Source organism: Macaca fascicularis, chromosome 1 (genome assembly GCF_037993035.2).
Source record: "Macaca fascicularis isolate 582-1 chromosome 1, T2T-MFA8v1.1".
Taxonomy (NCBI): Eukaryota; Metazoa; Chordata; class Mammalia; order Primates; family Cercopithecidae; genus Macaca; species Macaca fascicularis.
In genome coordinates, this window is record NC_088375.1 from 85,097,919 (window position 1) to 85,111,199 (window position 13,281).

The window sequence follows — 13,281 nt, forward strand, 5'->3', positions numbered from 1 at the left end:
TGTAAAAGTAAATAATTATTCTAGAATTTGTTTATGCCCTACCTCTCTCTATTATGTTATAGCTGGCATATACATTATGTATTCATTCATTTAATATCCCACAAAAACAACTTTTGCTTTAAAGCCATATATTTTAAAGATTTAAGAAAAAAATATATATAGTATTTCATATACACTGAGATTTTTACTATTTATTATTCTCTTTCTTCTTTCCTAAAAATCCAGGTTGCCTTCTGCTATCATTGCCCTACATTCTGAGATGCTTTTTTCAGCATTTCTTGTAAGGAAGGTCTGAAGCAATGGATTCTTTTGGGTTATCTTTATCTGAAAATGACTCTCCCCACCCCCACCTCATTATCTGAAGAAAATGTCCCCAGATACAGAATACTGCATTGATATTTTTCTTCCTCTCAATACTCTGAAGATGTTAATTACCTTTTAGGTAGCATTCCCCCCTCCCCGCCCCCCCACCCCCACCCCTTGATGAGAAATCTGAGATCATTCCAATTGTTTTTCCTTGTATATGATATGTTGTTTTCCTCTGGTGCTTTCAAGACTTTTTCTCTATCTATTGTATTCTGTGCTTTGATTCTGATGAGCTAGGTGTGGTTTTCCCAGAATTTACGTTGTTTTGGGTTTGCTGCAATTTTTTTCCATAGGGGGCGGGGCAGGGGAGGGTTCTGGTGCAATTCTAAAAGAGCTGTAACACTATGCAATTTTTTATTCTACAAATTCATGTATTTCTCCAAACACAGGAAGTTTGGAGCTATTATTTTTTTTTGTCCTATTGTCTCTATTCTCTCTTTCTGGAACTCCAATTACATGCATGTTACACCTTCTCATTCCTGAGAATGTGCTCATTTTTTCAATCTTTTTGTCTCTGTTTTTCATGGGGTAATTTTTATTGATCTATATGCAAATTGAATTTGAATATACTTTATTTATTCTTATGTAATCTCCTTTGTCCTCTCAAAGACATTTAATAAATTTTTTTTGCAATACTGTATTTTTCTGTCCTAAAATTTCCATTTGTTTCTTTTATAGTTTTTATTTTATCGCTGAGATACTTCCATCATGTCATTCATCTGGAAGAAAACAAATGTGTTTTTCTTGACTTCATGGAACATATTTAAACTAAATGCTTTAAAGTCTTTGTCCAATAATTCTCATACCTGGATCATCTTGAATTGCTGATCTGGTTTGACTCTGTGTCCCCACCAAAATCTCATCTTGAACTATACTCCCACGACTCCCACATGTGGGAGGGACCCAGCGGGAGATAATTGAATCATGGGGGCAGTTTTCCCCATACTGTTTTCATGATAGTGAATAAGTCTCATGAGATCTGATGATTTTATCAAGTGTTTCTGCTTTTATCAGGGTTTCTCATTCTCTCTTTGCCTGCTGCCATCCATGTAAGATGGGCCTTGCTACTCCTAGCCTTCCGCCATGATTATGAGGCTTCTCCAGCCATGTTGATCTTGAGGAACTCACCAAATTTATATGCACTGCAGGTGAAATATAAGGTACATAATTTCTTGGGCTTGGTTTCCAGTCTTCAGAAAAGCAAGTCATAGAGGCCCTTCTTTTTCCTAAAAATTTTTATTTTGCAAAGATAATAGGCTCACAGGAAATTGAAAAATTGTTCAATGAATCCCTTGTACTCTTCCACCAGCTTCCCCCAATGGTAACATATAACTGTAGCACAATATCGAACAAAAAAATCGACAAGGGTACATTACTGTTAGACTAGACCTTATTCAGTTTTCACCCTGTGATAATTAATATTAGGTGTCAATGTGACTGGACTGAAGGATGCCTAATTGGCTGGTAAAGTATTGTTTCTGGGTGTTTGTGACAGTGTTACCAGAGGAAACTGACATTTGAGTCAATGGACTGAAAGAGGAAGACCCACCCTCAATGTGGACAAGCAGGTGGAAGAAGGTGGGATAATTCTGCTTGCTGAGTCTTCTGGCTCTCTTTCTTCTTCCAGTGCACGAAGCTTGCTTCAGTTTTCCCTGCCCTGGGACATCAGACTCCAGGTTCACCGGCCTTTGGACTTGTACCAGCAGCTTCCTGGGAGTCTCCGGACTTTGGCCACAGACTGAAGGCTGCACTGTCGGCTTCCCTGGTTTTCCGGCTTTCAGACTTAGACTTAGCCATTACTGGCTTCTCTCTTTCCCCAGCTTGCAGTTTTATCCTATCATGGGACTTTACCTTGTAATCGGCTGAGTTAATTCTCCCTAACTGACTCCCTTTTATATATACATATATCCTGTTGGTTCTGTCTCTCTGGAGAAGCATAATACATGCCATTTTAAAAATGTACATGTGTGTGCATGTATAGTTCTGTGCAATTTTATCCTGTGTATAGAGTCGTGTAACTACCACCACAATACAACGTGTAACTGTTCCATTATTACAAACAAACTCCCTCACACTGCCTCTTTGTATTTCTACTCACTCCCCCCTTCATTTTCCCCAGGCCCTGTCCCCTGGAAATTATTCATCTGTTCTCTATCTCTGTAGTTTTGTCATTCAAGAATGTTATATAAATGGAAACATACAGTATGTAACATTTTGAGATTTAATTCTTCTCACAAAGCATAATACCCTTGAGGCCCCTCCAGGTTATTGTACATATCAGAAGTTCATCCCTTTTTATTGTTCAGTAGTACTCCACTGCATGGATATACCAGTTTTGCTGAACTATTCACCCACTGAAGGATACCTGGGTTGTTTCCAGTATTTTGCTACTACAAATAAAGCCACTATGAACATGCAAGTACAGATTTTTCTGTGACTATAAATTTTGACTTGTCTGGGATAAATGTTCAAGAATGTAACTGATGGGTCAGATCATGTTACATGCTTAACTTTTTAAAAAAAATGTCCAACTGTCTTCCAAAGTGGCTGTGCCATTTTTTATTTCTACCAGCAACATGTAAGAGATCCACTTTCTACATATCCTTGCCAGCATTTAGTATTATCTACTTTTTTATTTTAGCTGTTCGAATAGGTGGGTAATAATATCTCATTATGGTTTTAACTGTCATTTTCGTAATATTCAATATCAGTATATTGAACATCTTTTCATGTGCTTACTTGCCATCTCTATCTCCTCTTGGGTGAAATGTCTATTGTCTTTTCCCTATTTTGTAATTACATTGCTTGGACTTTTTAATTGCATTTCGAGAGTTCTTTATATAGTCTAGATATAAAATCTTTGTAAGATATGTTGACAACTATTTTCTCCCATTTTGTAGCCTGTCTTTTTATAGTCTTAGCAGGGTCTTTCATTGAGCACATAATTTTAATTTTAAAGAAGTCCCATTTATTCATTTTTATTGACTTTTTTTGGTCATATCTAAAAACTCCTTACCAAGCCCTAGATCCAGAAAATGTTCTCCAATATTTTCCTCTAACAGTTTTATAGTTTTATGTTGTACATTTAAATCCCTGACCCATTTTGAATAAATTTTTGTATTTATGAGAGCTTTGGGGAAGTTATTTGGGCTTTTTTTTTTTGGTCTCTTATTTGAGCACCATTTGTTGAAGATTATTTTTGCTTTTGCACTTTTCTCAAAATCAGTTGGAAATACCTGTGTTAGCCTAGGTCTGGTACTGTGTACTTATTACATCGCAATTATCTCTTGGTCTTAAGGTGGCAATACAGTATGGCTTAATATCTGGTAGAGTGATTCTTTCCACTTTATTCTCCCTTTACAAAATCCTTTTAACTACTCCAGTTCTATTGCCTTTCCACATAAAACTTAAAATAAGCTTGTCTCTATCTAAAGAAATCTTGCTAGGATTTTGAGAGATTGCATTAAACCTATAGATTTGCTACCTCACGAAAGAACATGAAAAAAAAAAAAAAAGAATAAAGACTAAGCCTGTAGATCAATTTGGGAAGAACTGACATCTTTAATGTTTAAAGCATTTCAAATCTACTAGCCACTCATTATTTCTAATTCCTCCAAACAATACTCACCAGTATTATTAGCTGCTCTATTAATATCATTTTTCTTCACTCTTCAATACCACTGCATCATTTCCCTGCCTCCTTCAAAAGGGAGAAGGCTACTGGGGTAATTCTCAGTAGAAAACAATAGTAATAGCCCCTTTGAGTGTTTATCATCATAACATTCTTAGGTTTCTCAATAAAATAAGCTGTTATTTTTCCAGGTAGTCATTTAACACTTTAATTAGCATCTTTGGAAATCTTTTCATCTTTACAAGAGAACTTTTTTTTTTAACCAAAAGTTCTTAGTTGCTGTACCCTCAATTGAGGTATGAGTTACTAAGAAATTATTTTAGGCAGATAGGAAAAAAAGGGGTCCTTGGAAGATTTTTCCAGCTCTTATCTAGCATGAAAGCCTTGGGTCTTAGACTCTGGCTGGCAATCTTTGATATGCAAATGTTAGCCATTAGAAACTGGGTCCACCTAACACGGCGATTACCATTCACCCAACACGGCGATTACCATTACCATCCGTTGTCCTCTTGCCCTTGCCCTAACATGTGCCTGGCAGTATGGCTGCTCCCACATATCCCCACGTGTGTGAAACATCATGGCACCCTGCATTTGCATATTAAAAAGAGAGGGTGGGAGGGCCAGTTTTTCCGCGGGCTATGTGCATGAAATGCCAGGTCAAACCAATCCCCTGAGCTCTATGCAAATCAGACACCACCTCCTCCAGCCATCCAATATAGCTGGCTGATACCACCTGAAAGCGGGGTTCTGTCTCGTGGCTTTGGAGCCCCCCTTCCTCTGTCTCTGTAGAGGGGAGCTTTTTCTTTCTTTCCTCCCCCTTCTCTCTTGCCTATTAAACTCCCTGCTCCTTAAAATTACTCCACGTGTGTCCGTGTTGTTTTTTTCTAATTCGACTCAAGAGGAAGAATCTGGTGTTCCTCCCCTCATCGGAGCCGTATCACAATGATAAAACATGTTGTTTTGAAATCTAAGTTTTAAAAGATTATGGGGAGATTTCCACTTCCAGTATGTAAGGAGTCCAGAAATCACCACAGTGTCCTAACAAAAAGTAAAACCCTGAACGAACTGAAAAATCAACAACTCGTCTTAGATATGTAAGAGAAGTAAGATCACAGGGCAAACTGTTGTCCCCAAATTGGACAGACAGGTGGCTATGGAGAATCACAACTTGGCAGTTTAAAAACCTATAGCAGAAACCTTGCAGGGAACCAGTGCCTGGTTAGGAAAACCTAAACTGTGATTAAAGAATTGCTGCAGGTTCAGTGTGGACAAGCCTGAAAGATTAAAAACTCCAAAGGTGGCCCAGTCATAGGGAGGTCCCACATTTATTTTTGAGTTTTACCACCAAGAGTTCAACCATGTCCTCATAGTGAATACCAGAGAAACATACCTTCATGCTTCCAACAGAGGGAGGAGAAAAGAGAATCTCTGCTGCATTCTGAAATATGCCAGAGTATTCTCTTCTTAAAAAGGCCTGCCCTCAGGAGAAACTATTTTACCAGAGTCTAACTTGTCTGGAATTTTTCAGAGCCTAATCTGCTGGGGTATTATCAGAGACTAACCTTCCAGAAGGAGGGGCAGTACCCAAGTCTGGCACCTTCTAGCCATCCTGTCCCAACTAAGCAGGAAGGCAGGAAGGGAGGTACAGAGGTGGCAGGAGTACTGAGAAGCTGAGAAGCCCTGGTGTTCACAGTGCAGTCTCACAGCCTCACTAAAGATTGGGACCTAATCATAGGACTACAGAATGGCCCCTTACCAACACATACATGCACACACACGTCCCTTGCCACTACATCAGTCAAAGCCTACTTATTGCAATTCCTTTTGCCCAATATATTGAGAAAAGAAAAAGAGCTCAAAGCTGTCTGAGCTATGTGAGGCATGCAAAATTTATTAGGCAAAAGCTTGGCCGTCCTCAAGCTTTGGGCTCAAAGTCTATACTTATTTTCTAATCTTGTTATTTAAGGTTAACAACATGTCTGCCTTTCAACAAAAAATTACAAGGCATACTAAAAATGGGACAAAGAGACTGGACAGACATCAAAATGATAGTCAGATATGGCAACAATGTTGCAATTATCAGACCAGGAATTTTAAAAACTATTATTGATATGTTAAAGACTTTATGGTTAAAGTACGCAACACGCAAGAACAGATAAATAAGATGGAAAGTCTAAGAAAGAATCCGAACTGTTAGAGATCAAAAACACTGTAACATAAATAAATAATACTTTTGATGAGCTCGTTAGTAGACCAGACCCCACTTAGGAAAGAATCTCTGAGCTTGAGAATATAATAGAAACTTCAAAACGAAAAAAGCAAAGACTGGGAGAAAAAACAAACAAACAAACAGAACAGAATATCCAAGAACTGTGGGATTACTACAAAAGGTATAAGTTACATGCAATGGGAATACTAGAAGGAAAGGGAATGAAGCAATAATGTCTGAGAATTTCCCAAAATTTTCCTACCTCAAACCACAGAGTCAGGAAATTCAAAAAGTATCAAGCAGGATAAATGCAACCCCCCACCCCCACAAAAAAAACTAACTATACCTAGGTACACCATTTTCAAACTACAGAATACAAAAAAAAAATAAATAAATAAATCCTGAAAGAAGCCAGAGGCAAAAAACAACTTACGTATAGAGGAACAAAGATAATAATTATATCTGATTCCTTAGAAACCATGCAAGTAAGAAGAGAGTGAAGTGAAGTATTTAAAAGAAGAAGAAGAAAAAAAAACACCTCACCAACCTATGATTTCATTTGCTGCAAAATTTCCCTTCAAAAGTGAAAGAGAAATACTTTCTCAGACAAAAACAAAAATTGAGGGAATTTGTTGCCAGGAAACTACTTTTCAGGAAAAATTTAAAAGTTCTTCAAAAAGAAGAAAAATGATATAAATCAGAAACAGAACTATGTAAAGAGAGGACCAGCATCAGAGAATGAATAAGTGAAGGCAAAATAAAAACTTTTATCTTTTATTTTTAATTAATCTAAAAGATAACAGGTTGTTCAAAAGAATGGCAACGATGTATTCAAATATGAATTCTTACTTATGCATGAAATAAATGACAGCAATGATACAAGGGACAAGAACGAGGAATCAGGATTACTCTGTTATCACAAGGTACTTCACTATCCATGAAACAGCACCATATTATTTCAAAGTGGGCTGACATTAGTTATAAATTTATATTGCAAACTCTAGGGTAACCATTAAGAAAAGTTAAAAAATGGAAGTATAATTGAAATGCTAAAAAGAGAGAGGAAAAAAAAAGCAATCATATAAAATGCAGCTTCATTCACAATTGCCAAAACTTAGAAGCAACCAAGATGTCCTTAAGTAGGTAAATGGATAAACTGTGGTACATGCAGACAATAGAATGTTACTCACTAAAAAGCAATGAGCTGTCACACCTTAAATATTGCTAAGCAAGAGAAGCCGATCTGAAAAGGCTATAAACTGCATGATTCCAACTATATGATATTCCAGAAAAGGCAAACCTATGAGACAGCAAAAAGATCAGTCATGTCCTGGGGTTAGCAGGTAGGGAGGAATAAAGAGGTGGAACACAGAACATTTTTAGGGCATTAAAATTATTCCGCATAATACTATTATGGTGGATACATGTTGTTCTGCATTTGTCAAAGCTCATAGAATGTACAACACCAACAGAGAACACGAATGTAAACATGTAAACTATGGACTTAGGTGATAATGAAGGGTCATCGATGTTAACAAATGTGCCACACTCTGGTAAGGCATGTTGATAGTGGGGGAGGCTGTGCATGTGTGTGTGGTGGGCGGGAGGAGGTCTAAGGGGAACTCTATACTTTCCACTCAATTTTTCTATGATCCTAAAACTGCTGTAAATAAGAAAGTTTATTAATTTAAAAAGTATATATGAAAGTGTATTCACTTAGAAATTGAGCTCTGATTCCTACCCCATCCATCCCATTTTCTCTCCACCCTAGTCTCTTTAGGCAACCATTTTTACAACTGCCAGTGCATTCTAGCAGTTGTAAAACTTTCCTTAGGAAATGCAAGCAAATTTAGAAATATATGCTTATATCCCCGCATTTCTTAAATAAAATTTAGCACACACAAAAGCTTATGAAAAATGCTGCCCAAAGAAAGGAAGGGAAAATCAGAAATGAAAACTAAGGAAGTATAAGAAATATTCTCAATAGACCTAGACAGAAAAATGTATTTAGAATTATAGAACTGAAGGATGAAACTATTTTATTTATAACAATTTTAATGCCTCAAATTTATAATTCAAAAAGATGTTTCCCTAATTGCAATGGCGTATTTTCTATACTGTCAAAACATTTTCATATACACATTTCATCTCACCTTCCCAATACCCTGGCAAAACAAGCAGAGTAAACGTCATTTATTATCCTCCTTTAACAGATGGAGAATCTGATAGGTGATGGAATTAAATCTTCTGATTCCTAGTCCACTGCTTTTTGACTACTCAATGTCATTAGAAAATATTTTACTTTAATTATTCCTACCATTTACTACTTTCCATTGCTCCTGTTAAACCTTTGTGCAAATTTTTCATATGCCAAGTTTTTGTGCTGATAGAAGACAAACACACTTTTATAAGTCTAGAAATAAATTTCCTTAAAAAGAACACAAGAAAAAGGAGAGTATTTCCTTCCTTAAATACATGAGTCTCACTATTCCCTTTTTGTATTCTCCACTTCCCTATATTTTAAGTTCATGAATTATAAAACATTAGGAAATCTGATAAATTTCATAAAACTCTAAGACATGAAGACATGAAGTTTACCACAAAATAACTTAACATTTCGTTGCCTAAAATTCATTGTAGTTTATTAGCTACCAAGATACAGAGTCTGTAACATTCAAGAGTTCCATGATAAGAACCAAAATCTGTCTTTACAAATTAATCTCCTACTAAACTCAACATGCACTCTTTTCTCTAGCCAAACTAGTCTATTAAGTATTTTCCAAAACTACCATTTGCCTGCTTATGTGCTTTTCTCCTACCATTCACTTATCTTGAATGCCTTCCTATCTGCCTACATACAGTCTTCTCATTCTTCAAAGCCCCACCATTAAAGTCTTCTATGAAAAACACGATGTTGTACAAAGAACATAAATCTGGTAACAAGCCTAACTTAGATTTTAATCTAGGCTATGCTACTTACTAACTAATGTCTCTGAAGCTGGGTTTCCTCATCTATAAAATGGGGCAACACCCATTTTAGATGACATCTAAATCACAGAATTTGTGTTGGAATACAGTGAATAGCACAAAGAGTTAAAAAAAAAAAAGGACTAGAACTGATCATTAGAAATAAACTTATTACTCATTTCTTGAGCTCACTGTAACTTGCTTGTATAACTCATTTAGCAATCCACAGTCTGGACTCACTCTGTCAGTTTGGCCCTAAATGATTATTTAACTTGTGGCATTTTAAGTTTTATTTCTCTCTCAGGTTTTGTGTCTCCAAACAACTGAAACCTTTTCAAAAGCCACAACTATATGCTATACCTACTTACTTACAATTCCACATAGTTTTAGCATGTTACTTATAAAAGAGGACTCAAAAAATATTTCCTCAGTAAAGCATTTGCTGAAAATAATCTATCCAGAAAATGAGAAAAACATTTTAAGAAGAGCATTAACACAATGGAGCATCCACGGAAAGGTAAAAGGAAAGAAAAGGAGGGAGGGAGAAGAGGTGTGGGAATGGGCAGAGTGTGTGGCGTGGGGTTAAGACAAGGAAGATAGGAAGTGTATTCAGATTGTGATAACAGAGAAACTAGAGATGTTCAGATGTTTAACCTAAAGAAGACTTCAGAAAGCATGATAAATAGAAGAGACATAAATTATATGTGACTCTAAAAGCAAAACTACGACCAATGACTAAAATAAAAAGAAATTCAAGGCCGGGAGTGGTGGCTCATGCCTGTAATCCCAGCATGTTTGGAGGCTGAGGCGGGCAGATCACCTGAGGTAGGGAGTTCAAGACCAACCTGACCAACATAGAGAAAACCCGTCTCTACGGGTTTTCTAAAAGTACAAAAAATTAGCCAGGCTTCATGGTGCATGTAATCCCAGCTACTCGGGAGGCTGAGGCAGGAGAATTGCTTTAACCCAGGAGGCGAAGGTTGTGCTGAGCCAAGATTGCACCAGGGCACTCCAGCTTGGGCAACAAGAATGAAACTCTGTCTCAAAAAAAATAAAGAAAATAAATTCAGCTTAATATAAAATAAAATTTTATAATATTAGAGCTGCCCAACCATGGAATAAATATGATTCATTTAAAAGTACCTTGTAAAATTAAATGTACTTAAGCATAGCTCAAGGTTGAAATGGTTTTCAGTCCAAAAAACAGTATCTCTAACAAGCCTGGCAGAATGAAAGATATTACAAATACCTCATATTTACTTTCATCAATCGAAGCATATAATTTTCAGAAGTAGTCATTCTTTGTCAAGAATTACATATAAACTGGGTAAAGTCTCTCAATTCCACAAGCCTAAGACTCTATGTTTTGTAACATTCTTCAAATATTCAATGAAATAGTATTTTCTGTAAGTATTTTTAAATGATAGTCCTCAGCTAGGATTTTGGATTACTGTTTAAACCACAAAATAGCATTTTGGTTTCTCATTCTATAAGTGACTTTTGAGACCACAATACCATCTTTAAAGCTGCACTGTGGCCAGGAGTGGTAGCTCATGCCTCTAATCCCAACACTTTGGGAAGCTGAGGTGGCAGGACCACTTGAGTCCAGGAGTTCAAGACCAGCCTGAGCAACACAGTGAGACCCCCATCTCTACAAAAATTTAAATTAAAACAAAAACAAAAGCAAAAACAAAAACTGCATTGTCCTTTACAATTTTCAAAGCATTTCCATATCTTTATTTTCAATGAAAACTATGGACAATCAGATACCCACAGAGAAAAGCACATGAATAGGCAAGAGCCAAACAGAGATATGATAAAATATAAATTGTTTAATTATTCTTCCTTTAATAATGTCTTAGAACTTCAATACTAATTAAATAAAACAGCGATTAAGACACCCACATCTTAAAAAGCAAACACCGAAACAGAAACATTCTATTCCTGCCACATTCATGTTCTTCTCAAAGATCACTCTTACCACCCAAAACTTAAAAGAAACAGTCACTGCTGTCTTAGAGCATAGTTCTCGGAGTGTGGTCACTATACCAGCAGCAGCATCACCACCTGGGAACTTGTTAGAGATGGCAATTCCCCAGCCCCACCCAACCTACTGAATCAGCACTTCTGCAGCTGACTCAACAATCTGGGTTTCAACCAGGCTTCCTCCACAGGATTCAGATGCATGCCAAAGTTTGAAAAGCACTCTTAGAAAATGGTTTAGTTTATTTCTAACTTGGCAGTATCCCTTTACCTACTTCTCCTCAGCACCTTTCTCTTTCTCACATTTTGCACTATCCAAAGATACTCTCATTTGAATGATTAATTCACCAACAATGTTCTGCTCTTTCCTACTTTCCTCTTAAAATGTGAGGGTACCTTTTCAATCATCCCATATATCCTTAATTTATTTCTTACTTTTTGTGTGTCCTTCCAAATTCATGTTGGTATTTTTAAATTTTTTAAATGTAAATTATTAAGTTTATAATAAATTACTCCATGAACATCAAAATTATCACTTTCATACAAAAAATCTCTTTTGACACATACAATCCTTGAAAGTATTTTCTTGAGAAACATAAAATATATAATACAGGACTTATTTAGCAAATGAAGCTATGACTTATGGTCTAGAATTCCAGCTAATTTAAATATATAAGACTCAACTATAAGAAAACTGACCAATACATACTCCTTTTGAGATGGAATTCATATGTACATTTAAACAAGAGCGGTTTTTAAAGAAGTGGTTTCTAGAAATGCTGACTGGAAGTGAGAACTTTTTTTTAAAACAGATTTAGGGGGTACAAGTGCAGTTTTGCTACATGGACATATTGTGTAGTTGTGAGGTATGCAATATAGCGTACCCATCACTTGATAGTGTACCCTGTACCCATAGGCAATTTCTCATCCCTCACCTCCTCCCACCTTTCCTAGTCTCCAATGTCTACTATTCTAGCAGTGAGAACTTTTAGATCCTATACACGTACATGCATGTATAAGCAGGCACATTGGTTCTGTAATGCTGACAAATAACAACAAAGTAAAACAACCAAAATCGTCTGAAAATAATTTTTTTTGGTTGACAATAAATGTACCCAAGACCATAATTCATAAATCTGGCAAGAAATAGACCTTTGTTGCTAGATATTACATAGTAACTCACAGTCAGGTACAATGAAGGACTGTCTTACCTGTGTACATAATGTAGCTGATGAACTGAGTCAATTGCTATCACCATCTCAGCCAAGTAAAATCGAGCCATATCTTCAGGCAATCTATCTTCAAATTTGCTGAGTAAAGTAAGCAAATCACCACCAACATAATAATCCATAACCAGGTACTGTGAATGAAAAAAATAAAATGTACTCAGTAAACTAATAAGGGTGAAAGATTAATATACTGTATCCCAAGGTCAAACAGGACTGGGTCAAATATTTATGCAGTTAATTACATATGCAGCTAATTAACAAGAAACTGTGTAAGATGATGATCAGCAGTCATTACAAAACTTCTAAATTTCATACAGCAGTAAAACAAAACTTTTAAAGACTGGGGCAGAGAACAACACAGGGTTACCATTCTTCTTGCTGTATTTTGCAAAGAGATAATATCATCATTATTATCATCTTCCAACAATGGAACACAGCTTTCCAAGATTTTAGAATAACGAACATTTGAATCCAGCCCCCCTCAAAAAAAAAAACAATAAAAGAAAAAATTCGAATACAGGATCGTCCCTACATTGAAAGAAATTCGTATTCATCATCATTATGTTTTCCTTATTTTACCCAGTAAGAACTTTATTAGAACCAGCATCAGTCTATAGATCAGCATTTAGAAACCACTACTGTGTAGAATATAGTAATTCTCACCATATGTTTCTCTTCCCATTTCTAATACTATAAATATCAGAATGAGCTTTTCTCAGGTGTATATAATAAACAGATGCCAACTAATTTTAGATATGGATGCTTATGGGTATGTATGTGGGTGTGCCAAAAAAGAAACGATGAGGATAGTACATTAAACTGTTCACTGGGATTCTCTAGGTTGTTAGATTACACCTGATGTTATAACTTTATGTTCTACATTGCTTTATAAACAT

General features: G+C 36.2%; 1 protein-coding gene across 42 annotated transcripts in view; it reads right to left on the minus strand.

Annotated features, from left to right (window-relative positions):
* The window catches only part of CDC42BPA (CDC42 binding protein kinase alpha), a 328,933-nt gene that overhangs the window by 188,801 nt on the left and 126,851 nt on the right, over positions 1-13,281 (minus strand). For all 42 annotated transcript variants that reach the window (XR_010585989.2, XR_012433742.1, XR_010585975.2 and 39 more), the window contains one exon: positions 12,368-12,516. Coding sequence is in view for 37 of the 42 variants with exons in the window: in XM_005541041.4 (XP_005541098.3) it covers positions 12,368-12,516 (149 nt within the window). In the remaining 5 variants the exon portion in view is untranslated. The remainder of the gene's footprint in view (positions 1-12,367; positions 12,517-13,281) is intronic.